At 39.7% G+C, this 21,114-nt stretch overlaps 1 protein-coding gene across 2 annotated transcripts in view; it reads right to left on the reverse strand.

The window, feature by feature from the left end:
• Positions 1-5,697: 5,697 nt before the first annotated feature.
• SNRK (SNF related kinase) overlaps positions 5,698-21,114 on the reverse strand; it is a 41,735-nt gene continuing 26,318 nt past the window's right edge. For both annotated transcript variants that reach the window (XM_062603584.1, XM_062603585.1), the window contains exons 4-7: positions 18,149-18,290; positions 15,461-15,673; positions 14,226-14,360; positions 5,698-9,536 (exon numbers count right to left, since the gene is read on the reverse strand). In XM_062603584.1, the coding sequence (XP_062459568.1) occupies positions 8,321-9,536; positions 14,226-14,360; positions 15,461-15,673; positions 18,149-18,290 (1,706 nt within the window). In that variant the 3' untranslated portion in view covers positions 5,698-8,320. The remainder of the gene's footprint in view (positions 9,537-14,225; positions 14,361-15,460; positions 15,674-18,148; positions 18,291-21,114) is intronic.

Genomic DNA, 21,114 nt, shown 5'->3' on the forward strand with positions numbered 1-21,114 from the left:
GGTTGAGATCTGCCAGGCTCACCCTGCTTCAAGTGATTGAAACCAGATCCTGTGAGTAAGCATCCAGAAGCTCTCTAGAGTTTTCAACTGCAACTTTGTAAAAAGAACAAAAACCAAGAAGGTTGACTAGTATTTAATTCAGTGTATTGTCCTTTTGGGGTTACTGCCCCTTTTGTTCCTTTATTACAATAGCTTATCAGTCCTGTATTATTTCAGACTTACTTATTAGCTACTGTTTGCACTTAGCAAATTAATTTACATCACATAATGAAATACCTGTTGGTTCTTTGTATGATATGAGAAGTAGTTGAACATAACTATTATAAAGTATGCATTATACACCCCTGTGTGCTAGCTATCTAAATAAGGCTCAGCAGGAACCTTTCCAGAAGCTGGGTGGAACATATTCAGGGGGAAGCAGATTGCTGTTCAGTAATTTATGAAGTGTATTTATTTTTTAATTTACACTAGATTTTGGTATCATTTCCCTGAATTTTGAACTGCAGTATTGTATGAATGCATCTGCTGGTTAAATGAACTGATAGTAACAGATCAGTTAAACTTGGCACTTGATATACCAGTACTTGTGTATGTAGTGCATATATGACTTTGTTCCTTGGTTTTCACAAAGTAGTTTTCCTAATGTTTCATAGTTTTCTGACAGCAGTAGGACCAAAATCTACAGTGTTTGCTCCTGTGACCTTGAGACAGTTTATTTTCTCACACTGTGACCTTCATCTTTGGTACATGTAACTTATTTCTATGCAATAGTAGAGTTCTGTTGGAAAAATCTGCTGTTACAATAATAAAGGTATTTGCCAACTTTGCACATTTCAGATTCCTGCCATGGCAGTGATCTCACTAAGCCAGAATAATGTATTCTGTCTGGAGATTAAAATTAGTGTTTCTCAGACTCTGCAAGCATGACCCAGTAAGGAATGACTCAGTTCCTTTGGGAAGAGGAGCAAATCTGTGCCACAGCTCTGTTCTTGCTGCCCCACTGTGCATCCCCACACTGCTGCTATTTCAGAGGTACCTCAGGGCTGCTGCTCTTTCACAGCCTGTTCCTGGAGCCATGGCAGGGATCTCTAGGAGAGCACATCTCCCTTCCTGCAGCACTGTAGAGATCCCAGACTTGAAGCTTTTCTGAGGAGAGGACCAGCATGTTCTCCATGAAAGCTCCTCAGCATCGCAGTTTCTTGCCCACTTGATCTGACGTAGCTTCACATTTGCTCCTCAAGTTTTGCTCCTGCTGCTTAGTCTGTGTTTGAGTGAACACATCAGGAGAGGAGAAATCTGTGGGATGGGTTCCTGGTGGAATATGTTCTTGTGAGCTTGTCAGAGCCATTCTGAAGGGATTCTGCTGGTCTGCTAATTTGTGCTGGTTTGTGAGTGTAAAGCTGGTGTGCTTTGCTGATGGCAGCTGTATCAGGTGTCTGAAATGATTTTCTGAGATGGGTTAGAAAAGGAAAAAGGGTAGGTATTTGCAAACTGACTTTGTGATTGTCCTTGAGGTCCTTCCGTTCTCCTATTTTCTGTAGACTAACAGGAAAATCTCTAGTAAGGTTTAAGTACTTGGTGACATAATGAACCTTAGCTGTTGCCCTTGCTTGGGGCAAATCCCTTCACTTCCATTTAGTTTCCTTGTCTATGAATGGGGATAATACTGTTGTTTATGTGGATTCTCCTAAAGCTAGTGGGTATGGAGGAATATGACCTTGACAGTTGAGTCAGCAATATGGGAATTCTTTGTTTTATTGTTAGTTTGCACTGGATAGGGGTAGAATTCTTAGTTTAGAGCAAAAACAGATGCTACAGTTATGACAGAGCGGTGTTTCTGTCCTGGAGAGTGTACACTTTTAAGCTTGCTGAGGAATATTACTTGTATATTGCTATATAACATTTTGTCACTGAACTGAAATTTATCTTCCTCTGTACACTGCTCTGTCCTTTCACTGGGCTGCATGTATGTGTTTCTGTGTTTTATACTGTTTAGTATTGGGTTGATCCTGGCTTTTGGTTTTTACATTCATGGTATCATCTATTTTCATTTCTCATTTGAGAGAAAAATTGTTTCTGGCTGTGCTTCTGTCTCTACTTGTTTTTCTTTCTGCTGTTTTCTTTCAGTCTGTAAAAACTGAATGAAACTCCAGACAAAAATCTGTTTTCAGATGAAAGTATTAGGAAGAATAAATAAGAGATTTACCATAACTGCCATTCACAAGCTGTGTCATCTGAATGTGTGCTCTTAGTGTAGGTAACTGTGTCCCATGCTCAGGTCCCGCTGGCACAGAACTAGTAGGAGGCCATTGAGCTGGTTTTCTCAAGGTGCAACAGCAAAGGGCACAGTGGCTGAGGAAAGGCGGCACTGGAATGAAAGGAAACAAATCCAAACAGGTCAGAGGTGTCTGGTTCCTGGTGTCTTCTGTCTTCTTCCCTAGGGGTACCAAGTAGTTGGTGTGCAATAGTTGAAGCTGCATTGCCGTTCAGGCAGACAGTGGTGGGTTCCTGCACGTAGGTTGTGAGCCACAGGTCTAACTGCCCTGTGCCCCAGAGGGATCTGCTGACTCAAGAAAGATCTCTGCTGTACTTGCTGGCCTGTAGAACCTCCTGCAGACTTGAGGACAGTAGAAAACACTGGGAACATTGCAGCACTGGGAACACTGCATGAGGAAAGTTTCCTCTGTAGGCAGGAAAGCAATTCTAGGTACTTTAGCTTACTTAGGCCTGAGGGATTTGATCTCAACTCTCATTGGGAGCCTTGCACTGGTTGTTTACTTCCTTATGCCAATAAGCAAAGCCAGTGGGAGCCATGGCTAATGCCACCATGTGCCTTCTTCGGGATCTGTGTCCCCTGCCTTAGCCAGGAGGCTGACAGCAGAGCCCAGCAGCTTGCCTGTCAGCCTTGCACCTGCTGCTCCATATTAAACGCAGCAGTGATGGCTCCTGTCATCGTGGTGTGATGAGGGCAATCCTGGCATGCCCTGAGAGCTCATCAGCCATTTCTTCTGGCTCCCAGGTCTGCAGTGCTGAGCTGAACCTCTCCCAGGCCTGTGGCACACAAGAGCCCAGAGAGGAAAACAGATCCTTCCCCTCTGCCTCCCCCAGCCTGGCATTTCTCAAGAGAGAGTAGCAAGAGGGAGGGAATAGGAAGAGGTTACACAACAGCTTGCTGAAACCAATTGCTAAGATCTGACATGACACATCTTGAGGGCCTTGTCAAGTCGTTACGAAACCCCCAAGCTTTACAGGTCCTCTAAAGCATCAATTTTTTCATGCAGTATAATTCTTCTCCCATCTGGGAAAGTAAACAGACATCATCTGGATTTTTTTTTTCCCTGAGTATAATAGACTTTGTTTTGTCACCACATCAGGATTCTTGACTTACAGAAATCGATGTCAGTTGTAATACGGACAGATAGGCTCACCTTGAGTCACCTTGTTACAAGTAATTACAGTTTTAAGCTCAGAAACAAAGTAGCCAGAGGCTGTGCTTCAAGGAGGGAACAGCCATGGCTCCGAAGAAGGGCAGCGCCGCCCACACTGTCCCTGCATGAGGGAGCTGGGCTGGCTTCAGCCAGGGCCCACTTGACAAGTGAGTCATTGTTACACTTTCCCAGGTACAGTCACCTCAAGGTGTTATTACTCAAACACCTTTTACTGACAGCAAGTGGTAATTAGGAATTAGTGGCAGACAGATCTGATTCATCCATGTAAACCAAACATGGGAAAGGCTGTCAGCATGCCTTGACTGTTGCTAATGTTTAGGACATCCTGGTTTACCCCTGGTCTCTGTTTATGGTTGGCCATGTACCCTGGGATTGCTGTATAACCAGCTGGCTAATGAGAGATTACTGCATGTACCAGCTGTTGAGATGCTGCTGCTTGGCCTTGGTGTCATAAAAAGGCAGGTGGTACAAGATTTGTCACCCATTTTATTGCTCAGGCACAGTCCTGGCCCTGTGAGGTCCTTGGTGGCTCCATGCCCACTCCCACCCCTGCCCCATTTACATTGGCCAGAGTTGGGAATCTCGATCACCAGCAGTGGCCAAGGTCCCAATTGCAAGAGCCTGTGGGTACAGCCTCACACAACCAGCCCATCATAAAGCAATCACACATTAATTGTGTGTAATTACCTAACCTGCTGAATGTCATTAATCCCAGTGAGCATGCCAAGCACCTGGTGTCTGTGCCATGCCTGGCTGGTTACAGCTCTCGTTTCCTGAGCAGTCAAAACCCTGCAGAAGAACTGGTGGTGCTGAGGGGTCCCAGTTGCATCTCACCAGAGATGGCTCCATGGGGCACTGGAGATGGTCCCAGAACCCTCCAGCCCAACCCAGCACTCCACACACCAGCACCTGCCCTCTCCTCACAGGGCCCTGGAAGAAGCACAGGAATGAGCAGCACATTAAGGCATGGCAGAGTGCAAGTGAGGAGGGTGAGAGCACACGCCTGGACTTGAGCTTTGGCATTGCAGTTGTTTATTGTGGTTGTTTATTGCAGTCTGTCTGCTCTGACTCCACTTGAGATTGAACACTCAGGAGCAGAGGTTTTCCAGCACGTGGAGCCCAAGTATTGCAGCACAAGGCACTGTGGTAAGAGGTACTCTGTGAAGCAGTTGCTGTAATGAGGTGGAATTAACTGCAGGGATGGTGGTACCTGTTGCAGGAGCAGAGCAACAGGCAGAGCTGCCTCTTATACTGCAGTGCTGGAACTTGGGTGCAGCCTTAGTGTTTGGCGTGGCGTGCAGTCACGCATGCCCCAGTTCTACATCTGGGTTTTTACCACTACCCATTTCACATGGCGAACAAGAATAATACTGGGTTAGGTTTGGGTTAAAAACAATCTATATTGCTGGAACTTCAACTTGCATCTTCACACTAAATAAATCAGTACTAGATGTCAGAAGCACCTCTGCAGATCAGGAAAGAGGTGTACAATCCACCCTTCATCTAACAAGGGAACCACCCTGAGGCAGGTGAAGCACGCTGCTTTCCCCAGGAGCTGCAGCAGTGGGGGGAAGCGCTCCCCCTCTCCCATGAATGTGACTGGCACATGGGGCTGGGACAGGACTGAGCAACTTGCAGGCACACACACAGCAACTGCTGCATCCAAGCTGTTGAAACCTGCTGTGTGCTGCACTGCTGAGCTGCCCAAGCAGCACCAGGTTTGCCCACAGGGCAGCTGCACAGGTGCAGCAGCAGCAGGGTTCTTCTGCAGGACAGCAGCTTGTGGAGCTCACTAAAGCTCTTAAACCCTCCTGAGGTTCTGCTGAAGCGGCAGCAGCCACCTCAGCCTTTGAACTTTGAAGAGTTGCTTGAGCAGATGCCAGCCGTGACAGCATTTAAACCCAAATGAACACATTTGATCTGTGCAAGAGAACAACTTGGAGCTTGCAAACCTACATGCATCCCCACACAACCTCCAAGGCAAGACTGGATGGGGCCTTGAGCAACCTGGTCTAGTGGAAAGTGTCCCTGCCCATGCCAGGGGGTTGGAACTGGATGATCTTAAGGTCACTTCTAACCCAAACCATGCTGTGGTTCTATTATTTTTCAGAGCAGCTGAGTTTACATATCTACTGCTTTCTGCTCAAATTTATCACCCTCTATGAACCTGGCCAGCACTGATAATGTGCTGCCTGTGCCACCCCTGCACCCTGAGCCCCAGCAGAAACAGGGACATGCAAACCACAGCTTAAGCATCAATCAAGATACAGCTTTTATTAACCAGATTTTCCATCTCTGTCGCACACTGTGAGTGCTTATACAACACGAAGCTAAACACTGCTGGAAGCAATCAGATCAGGTGATACTTCTGTACCCTCTTAACACACAGATTCTTTCTTGGTGAGGATTTTTTTTCTATTTCTGTTCATTGATTCTCCTTATTTAGACTGCGAAATTCTTAAAACTGTGTCAAGATTGTCACGTCTTAAATACAGATTAAGTTGCTAGAGGTACATTATTTTTTATATATATATTTATATACACACATACAGAAAAATACAAGACTGTTTTTCCACAATATTTAATTTATACACTACTGTAACTATATGCAACTTTTAAAGACACATTAAGGGGTACAAGAAACTGTTTACTTGCTCTAAATAGTTTGGTCCAATATTATCTTTACTGTAGTGCTTATTCTTGCCCTTCCTCTTACATGACAACATAACACAACATACACCACATGCACAATCATTCACCTGTCAACAAATGGGTAAAGGACACCACTCAGACTAACATTTGTACACCCAAAGGTTCAACCAGCCACACACAACTCTAAGGCTATGTATGATACAACTATGCAGCATAAATGGTCAACACAGCTGTTCCAAAATGAGCACCATATATACAGTTGTATATAAAAACATTGGAAACAAAATACACCTGGGGTTAGTTAACAGGTGCCATTCCAAGGCTGTACATAATATCAGGAAAGTGTATTTACAATACTTGGAAAAAAGCTGCAACAAATAAGTTTATTGCCAATGCCCTTTATAAACTTGTCTCCTACTCGGATGTTACACTCACTGTCTGTGAACCACACATCGCATTTCTGGCCCTTGGTAAGACCCCTACTCAAAAATGTCAAGCAAACGTGTTCTATGGCTTCACCCACACATCTGTCCTTGTAGCTTTTAATTTCTAACAAGTGTCATGCTGACTAAACTGCAACTGCAGTTCAAAACAGAAAGGAGTAAAACACTTGTCCTTGCCTTGCTTAGGAAGCAGAACATAAAATCCCCAGTGAGGGTCAGAGCACTCCACACTGTTCATGCTCCCTCAGTAAAGTCTCTTACTGATCAACAAGAACTGTTGAACCTATGACCAGGCGTGAGGCTGCTCTCTGGTGCTCCACTTGCTCTGCAGTGGATGTGAAAGGCCTCATATCTGACCACTCCGCAAGCATTAGGGGATGCTTAACAGCATCAGCTCCTCTCTAGACACCCAGCATCTGCCCAGGGCACTGCTACATAACTACCACTAGGTCTCACCAGCATTGCTTAGAAGACCTAGTGCACAGCGTGAAAAAAATAAAACATTCCTGCCCTTCCCAAAACTAGAAAACTGCAATATATTTTATTCTAAATAATAAAATTCCACAAAGTTAGTTCATCTGGTCAAGTCTCCTTTTGTGCAGAAATACTCTAAGTCAAGACCATGGCATGGCAATGGGAAACCCAACAGAAAGGTTAATTGCTGCAAAATAAATACTTTCCTATATGCTATTTTAAACTGACTGTATGAAAAAGCATTATTACTGAGGGAAAATAAGTAGGGCACATGTGGGGAACAGCAGTATCTTAAGTCTTAAAAAGAGTAATAATGAGAAATATGTAATTACAAGAACAACTTCAGTCTGAATCCAGTTACCCAAAAGGTTTTCCATCCCTTATTGCCTCTTGAAATAACAAGGAAAGGAGGAGAGGACAAGGGAAAAGGTCTACAAGGGTAAACCCCTAAAATATTAAGTGTCATGATATACTAATAACAAAAGTAATTCATACAAATACTTTTATTTTCAGTTAGAATGTAAAAACTCAGAAGTAGACTTAATAGTTTACCTTTGTTCTATTAAAAAAGAAGATTGTCTGCTTATAATATTAACACATTTCTATGGAAGAAAGCTGCCTTACAAATCTACTTTTTTAAAGAAAGAAAGAAAACTACCTCTAGCAAAAAAAAGATCTTTTCCGTTTGATTTTTGAGCCACAACTTCATCCGTATCATAGCTTAAGACAAATAGTTGTGGGTTTAAAATTACCATCAAGATCACTAATTTTCAGTGCACCTTTGCTTTGTACAAGCCTTGGAACATCTGAAAGCTCCCTGAAGAGTTTTCAGCATCAAAACATTATTGCTTTGGTTCTGTTTCAGACACATGGAAGTATGCCACATATCACATATTTTAGTTATCATAGAAGGTCAGAACAAGAATTAACATTTCACAAGCAAACAAAAGCTTCTCTCTCTAATTTAAGTGCAGAACAGGAAACTTCTAAGTGCTCCATTTACATTAGGATCCAGATACTTATATTAATTTAATCCAGATCTTTCATAGTAAAATTATAAATGTAAAAAGTACACAATAAAATATTGTTTTGTTTAAAAAGAAAAACAGATCTGCTAGCAGCATGCAAAGACCATGCGCTGTCATACCATCAAGTGAACACAAAAATGTAATAAATAACTGCTCAAAGCTCACTTAAAAATCTTTTAAGACAACAAAAGGGGGTCCGTGACAAGGTGTTCACTGCTCTGAACAGGAAGATTGATGCTGTCAAATAGATCAAGCTACTAAAATCAGGTCATCATCAAATGACATGACAACAACTGGTTTGACTGGAGGTACAGAGAAGCCCCTCCTTTGGGTTACGCTGAATATTCACAGATATCATCTTTTCACAGAGAGGTAGTTGTAGCACACTGTTTTTCAAGTTCCTATTCTTTATCCGTTCAAATTTGTTTGCTGTGACTGACATTTGGTCAGAAAAAAATTTCAGGCTGCCCAGGGACGAAGCCTGGCTTGCACTTCCGCTGGAGCTTATACACATTTTCCATGTTGATTTCTCTTGTACTTTTACACTGGAAAAGGACAGATTGTTTTGAGGATCGATAATGTATTTGGTGCTGCCGTGAATCTGTGAGCCTAGGCAAAGGCTCATAAACTTCAGGCTTTCAACCAGTTCCCCTGCACTTCTAGACGACAGCTGCAGGGAGTTTCCAGATCCAGCACATCGCCGAGTGGAACCTGAAGTGTTGGTGCCACCGCCAGAACTACCAGAGGGGCTCCCCCCACCCTTGTTGTTATCACTTGGGCTTGTTTTGTCTAATCCTCCATTTGCATTACTTGGTTTGCTTTGTCCACCTCCATCTCCCTGGCTGCCGGGTGGCCCTTCACTACTATCCCGCCTGTGCCAGGAATAAGTAAACCCACTATCTTTGTCTAGGCGTCTCCTGCTTTCCGAGTCATCATCGCTTGTTTCTGAGCTACTGCAGCTAGAGCCCCGGCCCTGGCTTTTCCTCCTGTGATAGCGTTTATGCACTGTGCTCGGTGAAGCAATATTCATTTTTAACCTGCTGAGCTTTGGGGGCAAGTTCTCATCCATGTCAAACTCATCATCTGACTCACCCTCCTCAAAGATCTGATTGAGGACTGGTGCACTCTTTCTTGAAGTAAGTCGGTTTGTGACTGAAGGCTTACGGCGCAGAACAACTTGAGTAGAAAGAGAAATAGGTTTCTTATCTTCTTCATCCTCCTCTTCATCCTCTTCTACTCTGAACAAGCACTTCCGGCCACTTGTGGTGGGTTTTAAGCTCACAGATGGGACTGCTGAAAGTGCTGGCCCAGCTAACTCGGGGATGTCCTCCTTCTTTGCTGAATCACCAAGGGTCTTGCTCCTGTGGCCGTTGAGAACACTCTCAGCCATGCGAGCTGGTGACTGAGGAACAGTGGCATGGGAGAGAGGAGAAGCTGTAAGGTCATCCTCCAGATCCTGAGGTACATCAATTTTTGTTGGCCATGATTGCCTACATAAACAATTACAAAGGATGAAAGAGAAGTCAGATCATGGCAAATAAAAAAACGTAAGATCTGCACAAGAGAAGCACAAGTACTGCCACACAAATTGTCTGCAGAGTGGAATGTTTGTAAATAACAGCACTGAGTGACTGAGGAAAAGGAAACATTCTCAGAGAATGCGGATTCCTTTAGAAATGCTGTTATTTGAAAGGAACATCATATATACAAAAGCATAGTTTAGAAATTATGTTGATTACTGTCAAATGAAACCTTAAGATTTCACTTTTCTCAGAAAATGAATTAGGCAATAAAAAAAACAAAAAAAACCTTCAAAAACTTGTGTCTCAAAGAAAATAATCTGACACACTTATAAAACAACCACTACCTAGAGGATGATATGAGCTGATTCAAGCACAACTTAGCAGTATTGCAGACACCTTTTAATCTGAAGCTTCTGTTATTTTCTTTCCCCAGTATCCTTACTATACAAATTTAGGTTAGAATTAACCTGAGTGAGATTGAAAAGCTGAGTCAGGAGAAACAATTATCTCATTTTCAGTAAGTCTTATTCAGACCAAGCTCTATTCTACAAAATCCCCTCTATTTTTAAACACACATGAACTGAGATCATACATTTATTTGTCCTTGGCTGAGCAGCTGGAATAATACAGCTGCATGAATCCAGGACTCACACTGCTTGCGAGTATGACATTTGAATCCACTGTAAATCCAAGCTCAAAATTTACAACCGTGTAATAGCATTAGCTCAAATCAAAACTACAGTAACACGTGAGTGTAAATCAGTTTTACAGTTAGCAACCGGTATCTCCAGTATCTGAGAGTATCTAACGACCTGTATTCTACTTTAAATACTATATATTGTAATTTTCCTACAATGCACACAGAATAAATTAAGAACAAAGACTGTCAGTATTTCCTCTATTTTGAAAGCCTAATCTAAAAGACCAACACCTTAATACTGAATAATTCTTCAATTGCTTCACTCAGCATAAGTTGCACATTTCTTGTGGAGACCAAGAAACGTTTTCTAACCTCTCAAACTAAGAGTTACCACTAACAAAAAAGACTTTGCCAGTCACTTTACATAACTAAAGTTCTCCAGCATATTGCATGAAAATATGTAGTAGACACCTCTGTTCAGATATAGGTAGCATATCACAAGACATTCCCAACCATATTTTGGGTGTTCAAAAAGAAAGGACTGCCTGACTTTGTAGCCCAGTTCAGAAGGAAGGCATAGGAAGAAAGCGGGAGAGGAAATAGAGAATGTTTCACACTAAGTGTGACCCCAGATACCTGCTTGGACAGACTGCATGCAAAGACAGAAGGATCATACCAACTTCCTGATCTCTGCCATGTTATGAGAAGAAACAAGTAAAGGTCAGACACCTCTTTGCTATTCTTATTCTAAATGTGTTGTTCTTAAATGTTTGGAGTTAATGTAAGCCCCTGCAATATGGCTGCATTTGTTCAAGGCTCATTAAAATCTGGATAGAAAAGGATGCTGAACTGTGAGACGCCTGTCTACACAGGTAACAACTGACAGCTACCTACCCAGCTGTATGAGCTGTGAAGAACACTTAAGTCCACACAAAACTCATCCAGCCTAGCTGCACACTTTGTTTTGAAGCTTCAGTTTTGCTTATCAAACCAGTGACACAAAAATCCACCAGGATCCTGACACCCATGTGAGCCTGCATAGCCTGTTACCTGGTATGAGCCGCACTGGCTCTGTCCTGTCTAACCGTGAGCTACTGGTGGCCTCAGAGCAGCTTCCCTCCAGGAGAGGCTCTGCCTGAGAGAGGCCACCCAATCAGCAGCTCTGATCCAAGCTGTCCAAAAAAGAAGTAGAGCCCTGGCTGTGGCCCTCCTTGGTTTGAGACACTGGCATTCTCCCTTAGGCCCAGTCTTAGGATGACTCCTGAAAACAGTGGGAACCACTGACCTAGTTTTCTGATCACTTGCGTTGTGCTGGGTATTTTAAACAAACAACTGACTTAAGTCAGAAGCAGAACTATAAAAATGACAGAAAATGAAGATCTAAATCTCCCAAGAATTTACCATGCTTTAAGAAGAGAGTGGTTTGTCAGCAAAAAAAGGAAAAGAGTTCTGTGGCTGTCACAATAAAGTGTAAATATAATATCTAACAGTCCTGTTGTTTCCAGGCAATAAAACTCCTCACTACAGTATGTTTATCTCTCATAGCAACCCATGTTTGCCTCCCTTCACTTCCCTCTCCCCTTATTCCCAGAAGGCCCGGGGGGGGGGAGTGGGACAGAAGAGAAGTTCCAGGTTATAAGTTAATTCTATTTTTTCATATCTTCTGAAGTCTCAAAATCAAAGTAACCACTATTTTGTTGTCTTTTCCATAACATTATTCTATATAAACACTTTGAATTTAGAACCATCAAGAAGATAAGGAGTAACTACCTGGGACCATTAAGGGCTAGAGTTCTCAAGTTTATGCATATGTTCTTATGATGAAAAGAAAATTCATACTCATAAGGCAGGTTTCAACAGCTCCAACTTTACAAATTCATACCAAGATTTAGATTCAATGAACTTGTTTGTTCTAGTCCCTTATACAACTGGAGCAGTTTTCTTCTATACAACTTTCTTCTACTGACAGAGTGACACTGATGCAGAGGAAAAAAAAAAAAAAAACCACAAAATTTCAAAGCAGACTGTATTCACAATTTTCATTTGAAGGTAAACTCAAAAGTTTTCCTCTAAAGTAACCTGTTTTACAACTAATACTTAGTATTACATAAATTTGATGTTCTGCTTGGATTTCTTTTTTTAAAATAAATTGATGTTAAAGAGAGAACTGCAGAGGGAAAGTTACAGTATTACACTTGAAAAAAGCAAAATCTGTAAGGTGGAGCTCCACATAATTTCTGTTCTGTAGCCAACCCTTAGCTTGCCTGCAACAGTAGCTCCTCTAAAGTACTGGTAACCACAGAGCACAAGATAAAATATCCTCCGTTAGGGATTATTGAGTGAGTGATCTTATAGGAGCAGCAACAAAATTTCAGTCTGCTCCAGTTCAACCTACAGGGTGCAGTTTTATCTGGAGATGACAAAGGTGTTGAGAACCACACTAAGGTTCAGAGAGAAACAACTCATTATACAGGTAGATGAAACAGTATTCCAAAAAGACTCCTCTAAAAGCCTACAAAATCCCAGCCTAAATCCAAGGTAACAACCAATGGAGATGATGTATCTTTCACCTAGTTTCCAAATTGTGTGTCCTTAATTTATAACAAATGTCCATTTATTCTAGATTGAATTTGAGGTAGTAGTACTTCACTTTTATCAATTAGGCCAAAGAATACATGCATACATGCCAGAAGGACACCACAGCATTTATGTCCCTATTATCATTCCTATTAAATTATCTCACATGTGGCCTTGCATGAAAGGTACACAAAGAAAGCTTTGGAAAAAACAAGCTATCCTGTCTTTTTTTCCAAATCCTACAAATAGATTAACATCTCTGAAGGTAGGCAGCAACTCTAAACATCAGCACAAGCACTTAACATTGTTTTCTCATTAACAGATAGCTACTAACAATTGTTGTTAATAACAGTTACCAATTATATTTTACCTAAAGGCAACTTTTGAAGAGGTTGGAGGTTAGAGAAGAAAAATTGATGGAAATGCCTCAGCACAGCGTCCACTTTCACTGGAAAGGTTGTCAAGATGGGCTAATAAAGATTTATGTTTTCATTACCAGCAGATCCCCGGTAGAAGTCTTCCACTTCACTCAGGAAATGAAAAACCAGAATGTGTAACAAAAGTAACCGCTCAAAAGCTGCATTGTCCAATAGCAACGTGCTGATGGAAACTACATTATTTGCCTTTCGGGCTTTTTGGTGGGTTTTTTGGTTGGTTGGTTTTGTTTTTTTCCTGTGTTGCTCTTTTTAAAGGATATGCTGCTGTAACTGAACATACAGGATGCTTTGGTAAGTGGCTGCAGAGCAAATGGACTGGTTGAACATGTCTAGCCCAACTACATGCCAAAACCCCACTTCCCCCCTCTAGTTTTCCTGTGTCTGAAGCTTTGAAAATCTCAGTGAACGCTGCTGTGAGGTTTTTCCATCATGTTTTTGTCAAATAAATAAATAATTAAAAGAGTATCTATTGCAATGTCTTTAAATGGCTGATAAAGCAATTATTTCAGTAGTTTTCCTTAGACAACAGGCATCAACTGACATGAGAAAGAACATAACCTACAGATGTTTACTCAAAGTTTGATTTAGGGGATGTTCAGCCAATGAAAAATCAAAGCTAACAATTAAACCATAACATCAAATTCAGAGTGATTTCTCATTTATAACTAATTACCCATCAACAAGTTCATGGATTATGCAACTGATTTTTTTCCAGGCATATTTTTTTACAGAAGTTTGTCTGAGGTCGATGAACACACCCTTTCCTAGCAGATGTGAAAACTTGCTGCTTCAGACACAGACCTCAAATTGATTAGTCATTTCATGAAAAGTGTAGGAATTGAAGATATTATTGGTAACTGATTTCTGAAGTGTCGACAGCACTTTGAAGACATTTAAGATTTGCAATAAATAAATATTTCACTACTTGAGCAATTCAGCAATATTCTCAGAAAGACAAGTTAAAAAAAAAAAAAGGAACCATTTAGATTCCTAAATTCTCACCTGAACTGAGCTTTGATGTTGCTGGGGCTTGCAGATCTGGTCTGAATTTCTTTCTCTTGTTTTTCTCGCAGAATCCTTTCAGCTAGTAAGAAGTAAGTAGCAGTGATGTGATTGTATTTGTTAGTTTCCAATGCCCTGAGGAAAGTACAAAACATGAAATAAACCATACATCAATGGTTTTCTCTAAACTGGACATGCATCTCACACAACCTGCTCTCCTTTTCAGAGCAGAAAGAGTGCCTGAAAGCAGAACTGTGTATTTTTGATGTTTTGACAAGCATGTCTTGGTTTTATTAAAAATAAAGAGACAAGAAGTCTAGTAATTTCAATTTAAGTAGGATGAGGACATCCTCAGAATGTAATCCAAAAAGAAATTAAGGAATTCTTCCTTTACTAAGCATTCTTTAAATGATAAAATTTTATTTCAATTGATGCTGTACCCCAGTGACGGGCTTTCCCACTAGCACTTACAACCACAAAGCACTAATATTTGTTAATGCAACAACTGGAGGAAAAACCTTCATTGTTTTAGGGCTGCCACATTAAGTTTGTGGTAAAATCAAGTTCATAAGCCAGTAAGCATCATTCAGACATTCTAACAAGAAAGGATGCCGCTGTTATGCAGCTAAAAGCTTAAGTAAGACTAATGCTTCCCCACACACACCAACAGACAGTTTTTCCATCTTAAACACAAACAAATAGAAAACACAATTTTAAGTCCTCTTTCAATTTTGGTAATATTTTAGAAATTTGTGTGGTTTAATCTATTAGAAGGAACTGTAGCTTTCTGGCAAGCTCGCTCAGTGACAATGACTTTTGCATTATGTAGATAAAAGGAACAGTATTTTTAGTTAACAGAAGATTCAGGTAACATACTAATGGAAAAATACCAGAATCTATCACTTCCAACTATGTGTGAGATATGAAGCACAAGTAGAAGCATGGATTCAAAAACAGTTACATTTACTCAAGGTGGCAAACTGCTGCAGGAATTAAACACTGTTCAAACACATTTTTCTAAATATTTTTCCTAAGGTTGGGACTGCTTCAGTATATTTCATACTGCAATATCCTATTACAGAGCAAGATTGTAATATTTTGTCTGTAAACTGAATAGCTTGATACTTAAACACTGAAGTGCCCAGGTTCTCACGACATCCTTTAAGTAAGCAAAAGCTGTACAAAACAAACTGCATATAGAAAGCTGGTAACGTAATATAGAACTGGTAACTTACTCCACTATTGTATCTCGGTCTGCTATATCCCCAAGGACCATACGTTGTATTATACTGTTGTGTTCCTCTTCAGAGAGATTTTTATATGACACAAGAGGAATATTGTACTTTGTTGCAGGAGAAGGGTCAACTCCTTGGAGCCACGCATGGTTTTCAATCTCTTCTAAAGATGCCCTTCGCTTTGGGTCTCTCTGCAACATCCGTGTAATTAGACTGTGAATAAAAAATAAATCTAAACAAAATGCACTCACATGTTTAAAAAGCAGCCACTGTAAGAACATTAGGAAGAAATTTTCTGCTGTTGGCTACATAGATCTTTAGAAGTATCTACAGTAAAGAATGTGATGGGAAATTATTTATGCTCAAAGACATTCCAAATACTGCTGAACCAAAACAAATGACTGACTTATTAAAAACTATAAATGCCACAAACACAGCAGTTTTCATTTATTATGCTTAGGTTCTTAACCTGATTTTTCCAGTTTGTTTGGTTTTAATAGGTCTTATAGGGCAACTGTCACGGGCAACTGTCACAGACAGACTATAATTTTCTATTATTGCTGCTTTCAACAGGAATATGGAATGACAAGGTAAGTAGAAATATTTTATTCTGAAGTAGCTATCAGACATTTGATTCTTCAGTTTCCCTGAGAGAACAGTGATCTGTTCTATCCAAAGATTAAAAAAAACCCACAAAACAAAACACTGTCCGAGATGATGAAGTGACAAACCTACTAATGGGTTGATACTGAGTGTTTACAAGCACTGGAAAGGAAGTGCATAAACTCCCCAAATAAACAGCGGAAGAAGACTTGATTAGCACAGCACATCTTGTTCACTTACTATATGTGAAAAATTCTTGGGGGAGGTATTTTTGGCTTTGCATGACAAATAGAATGTGAATATACAGTTTTAGTGCCAAGGTTTTAATGAAACTTTATTGCTCCAACATGTGGAATGAACATTCTGCGGTTCTCACATAATGCTTTTTATTGCACTAATATACTACACCATGCAACTTTAAACTGTAAGGCCACACAAATCAGAAAGCTAATCACAATTTTCTTTTATTATTACTTCTTTTTAGTGCAAGATGATGCATAGAATTATAAATGGAAGTTTACTCAGGATTCTTGAAACTCTACTGTAAAAAAAGAAATGTCACATACATACTTAGTAGCTGTAGTTTCTGCCTTTACCAAAAAACGAAAGGCGGGGAGAGACATGGAAGCCTTGATTTTCTTTGCTTTTGTTAGTATTGTGACAGAAAGGGAACAAATTATATACTTCATTTGACTTTTTTTAAACTGCACCTGTAGTGAAACCCCACAAATGTGCCACATATACCTCCTGCTTTAAGTTTGCTTACGCATCCCAAACCACCAAGAATGCTTTCACTCCAAGCAGAAAGTTTAAATATTCCCAGTGTCTTTTCCCTAAGAAAACCTATGGAGGACTTGAGTAATGGATCATACCTTGTTGGTAAATCACACAGAAAAAGCACATCTACTTGGGCCTTTAAGATAATTAGTATTAACCACTATATTAAGCAAAAGGCTGCAAAAATACATTTCCTGGCCTCAGCAGAGCATGCAGCATCTCCAGAGGTTTATTCGACAGAATTCACTGATAAGAGCTCTTTTAAACCTCTTCCTGTATTGTATTTTAAGCCTCTTCCTGTACGTAAAGCTCTTCAAGCTGCTGAGAGCACTGACAGCAGCTTTTCCATGTTCCTGGAAATACTAGACACTAATGACAAGACACAAAAAAACAGCTATGGCATGTTATGCGTTAGATTCCTGGAGCACACAGATAACAGGTGAAGAGAGGAAACGTCATTATGACCACAGCTATAGCAGATTTCATGTTGAGCCAAGCAGCAGAATCCTAGATGCTGCTCTAGCTTTTGACAGAATCAAATGCATTTTTCAAGCATTTCTAAAAGCACCCAGATTTTTAATTTTTACTGAAAATTAAAAGATTGCAAATTCAAGAACCCAGTCAAACACTGTAAAATAGTCTAAGTGATGCAACTGGGACACATATTAAAAGGACTGAAGAGGTTATTAACTGATAGGGAAATACTGGGATGCATCAAAAAAACAAAAAAAGGTCCATTGAACACTGCAGAAAAACAATATCAAAATGAGTCATGATTCCCAAGTGGCATATGGTATTTTAAGACAATATTTTTCTCCCTTGATAGCCTAGAATATTGATTTGAAGTTGCAACTTCTGTAGGAGATGAGCAAAACTTGCTGTAATATTGTTGGGTTTTGACAACTTGTGTTTTGACCAGAAACCTGCAGGCATTGTTACCTTTCTAACCTCTGCCACAGAATACACTCAGCAACGCCTTGCAATTTATCCAGCAATCAATGATAAGCAACTTCTTCAGTCATTTATAAAATGCATGACAACTAAGACAAACAAAGATACATTGTGTAAAACCAAAATGAAGTGTCACACAAGTGTGGGGAAAAAACATATTGGCAAAAAATATCAAAGGATTAATCTTCAGACACAAAGAATAAGAAAAGCAATACTGGTGCCCAAGAAACTACCCAGTCGACAGAAGGAGACAGGCAAGGAATATTCCACACATGGATAATATGGTATGGGCAGTTCCCAAAGGTAATGAGAATCCACGTCTATGAATACTTGCAAGTTTTTTAGTACTCTACTTACTCTTTACATTCTTTGGACACATGAGGTGGCACTGTGTATTTGCAGTCCATTATCATAGTCAGAGTTTCACTGTCATTTGCTTCTTGAAATGGTGGTTGTCCGCAAACCAGCATAAAGAGGATGACCCCCAAACTCCATATATCTGTAAATATACAGCACATACTGTAAAATAACAGTTGAGAAACAGACATAATTACCATAAAAACCATAAAATATTCTTGAGATGCATACTGAGGTGATTACTGCAGTCCTGATTATAAGCACTGCTTATGGCATTTGCAATTACACTGAAGTACAAAATACAGTAGTTCCACTGTTTGACAGCTTTTATAGTTTCAGAGGGGAAAAAATATCAGAATTCATGACTTTAAGTCATGCACAACGTGCAAGATGCATAACACCTTCAACAGCAAAGAGCTAGATAAAGCTCAAGATAAGCTGGTCACTCAGAAGAATTCACTACCCTTTTCTTCACTGGTAGGCACAGGTTATTAAAGAGATTTGTATTCAAAGCATGTTCTTTTCTGAAGGACTAACATAAACTGGTCTTAGTACAGTTTACATTTTACTCTGAAGTAAGAAATCCCAAAGAAAGCCACTTATTTCAATGAAGCTGATTTAGATATGTTTTTCCTTCAGTGATTTTTGCTACTTCCACTGGTAAACCATTAATTTATGTAAAACCATCTTCTTACACCAATCATATTGCAAAGTGTAAAGGGGTGGTTGGTATTTTTTGGTGGTGGTGGTGGTGTTTTTGGTGTTGGGCTTGTTCTGGTTTGGTTTTTTAAAATATCCCAATGTAACAATTAACAGTGATTTCTACTACACTCTGGGAGTCTTCTTGTTCCCTTTTATTTCCTGCTTGCATAAACATAAAAACACTTAACTTTCTTGCTCCCCAGTGAAGCGACACAGAAAAAAAGATGAGAAAGAAGCACTTCCAGGCATGATGCCCTTTAGTTGGTTTCTACTTACTGTAAAAGCTAACATTTAGTTCAAATCATAAAGAGTTTGCCTGAAAGAAAATATTTCACAAGTCTCCCTGCATTCAATACAAGAAGCTTAAATATTGAGAAAAGTATCATACTGAAGAAAAATAAATAACTACAATATATGCTTAGAGAAAAGGCCATGCTCTGACACTTACGCTACAACTCCATGATCTGGAAATTTCAGCTGTAATTTTGGGTCTTACATCTTAGCACTTCACCGATCCATACCCAGTAAAACCAAACCAACAGATGAAGTGAGAAAACCTGAACTGTCAGACAACTCCTGAGGAAAGAGAGGAAAGCAGCTGGCACAGGGTGAGGAAGCAGGGCACACCAGTTTGTTCTTGGGAAGAGCTTGCAGGAGGGAACCACACTTAAGTTACCCACCCAACTGCATCTTACTTTATATGGCTTATTCAAAATACTTGACATGCATTTAACACTGAAGGATGGGTACAATTTTATTTAATAACATAAATAACATACATTCATCCCTAAAACAATTACTCGTTTTGCTACTTACAACCCATTCTTCATATGGTTTAGCTGACAGAGGAACAGAAAAACTATATGGTAATTTTTGTTCGAGCTCTAATTTGTAGTAAGTATATCCTATTAACTCAGACAATTATCTGATCTGTTAGGCTTACTAAGGCCTCAATTCTGTAGGTACTGAGCATTTTGAGGCCTGTGCACCATATCACACATACCTGCAAATTTAACATGACTATTCCCATGTTTAAGATTCAGTAAGTGCTTAAATACTTTGATAGCCTCATGCCAGAAAGCTAAATGTTCTGTAATATGGGATTTTAAAAAGCCTCACAAGAGAGATGATTTGATCTAAAAGACACACATCTTTAATTTTGTAAAACTACTTATACCTTTCTCCTGCTGTTCTGTTTGAAAGCCGCCAAAGGTTTTGGGGCATTATCCAAATCTGTTTGGATGTCCCACAACACAACAGATTACAAGAACTCATTTTTTGCAAGCACATAAAACATATGAATTTATGCTTTCCTATGAACAGTCATCTTTTAGATATTCATGTCCTTCCTAGGTTCTTATCTTTGCCTAAAGATCTATTTTGTGGTATGATCTGTCCTAGTATTCTGTTTGATACTCTCCCCATAATAGAATTCTCCCTGTCTTATTTCAGTACAAAGTATTTGTGAAGAGTTCACATAGTATTCATAATTACAGACAAATTATGTTTGCGATAATAAAGCAATATACATTGGTAAATTTAAGCCAAGAGAAAAATACTGGGAAGGGAAGCAATATTAATTAAGTTGTAAGTTAAAAATAAGCATATAAAGTGTTTAAACAGAAGAAAAAAATCCCACAATACTCTAAGAAATCAAGCTTAAACCAGTAATACAGTATTGAGAAAATAGCAATCTCAGTAAGACAGAAATTAAAGTTCCATGAAATCATCATATACAGGAAACTCTAGTAGACCTTGAAGTTTCAACTGCACTGAATAGATACTAAACATCCTTAAGTCTTTCCTTTTAGCAGGCAGCCTCTTAATCAATTTTCTGTTTTACACACGTGGCTTCTTTTCTTGGATATACATATGCTTCTCTATTTCAGTTTGGAAGGATTTATGATGATAGATATCATTTTAGTTTTCCTAAAGTTATTTAGATAAACCTGGATGAACATTTATGTTATAAAAGGAATAAAAAACACTCTTCAGAAGCAGAACCCAACTAATGAAACAAGCTTTTTCCTCTCTTTTTTTTTAAATACACCTGCAAGAGAAATAAAATACAAACTCTAGCTAATAGTGAAATATCAATCATGTTGGAACTGTTCATGAGGTACCATTCCTACGGTAACAGTTGGACTTGGTGATCTTAAAGGTCCTTTCCAACCTAGTTGATTCTATGATTCTATGCACTGAACTGGTACTCTATGTCCATGTATCACGCATTTTGTAAAATGCACAAGATGTATACTAAAAAG

The sequence above is a fragment of the Pezoporus occidentalis genome, unplaced genomic scaffold (genome assembly GCF_034315485.1).
Source record: "Pezoporus occidentalis ecotype Australia unplaced genomic scaffold, CSIRO_AGI_Poc_V1 ctg80, whole genome shotgun sequence".
Taxonomy (NCBI): Eukaryota; Metazoa; Chordata; class Aves; order Psittaciformes; family Psittacidae; genus Pezoporus; species Pezoporus occidentalis.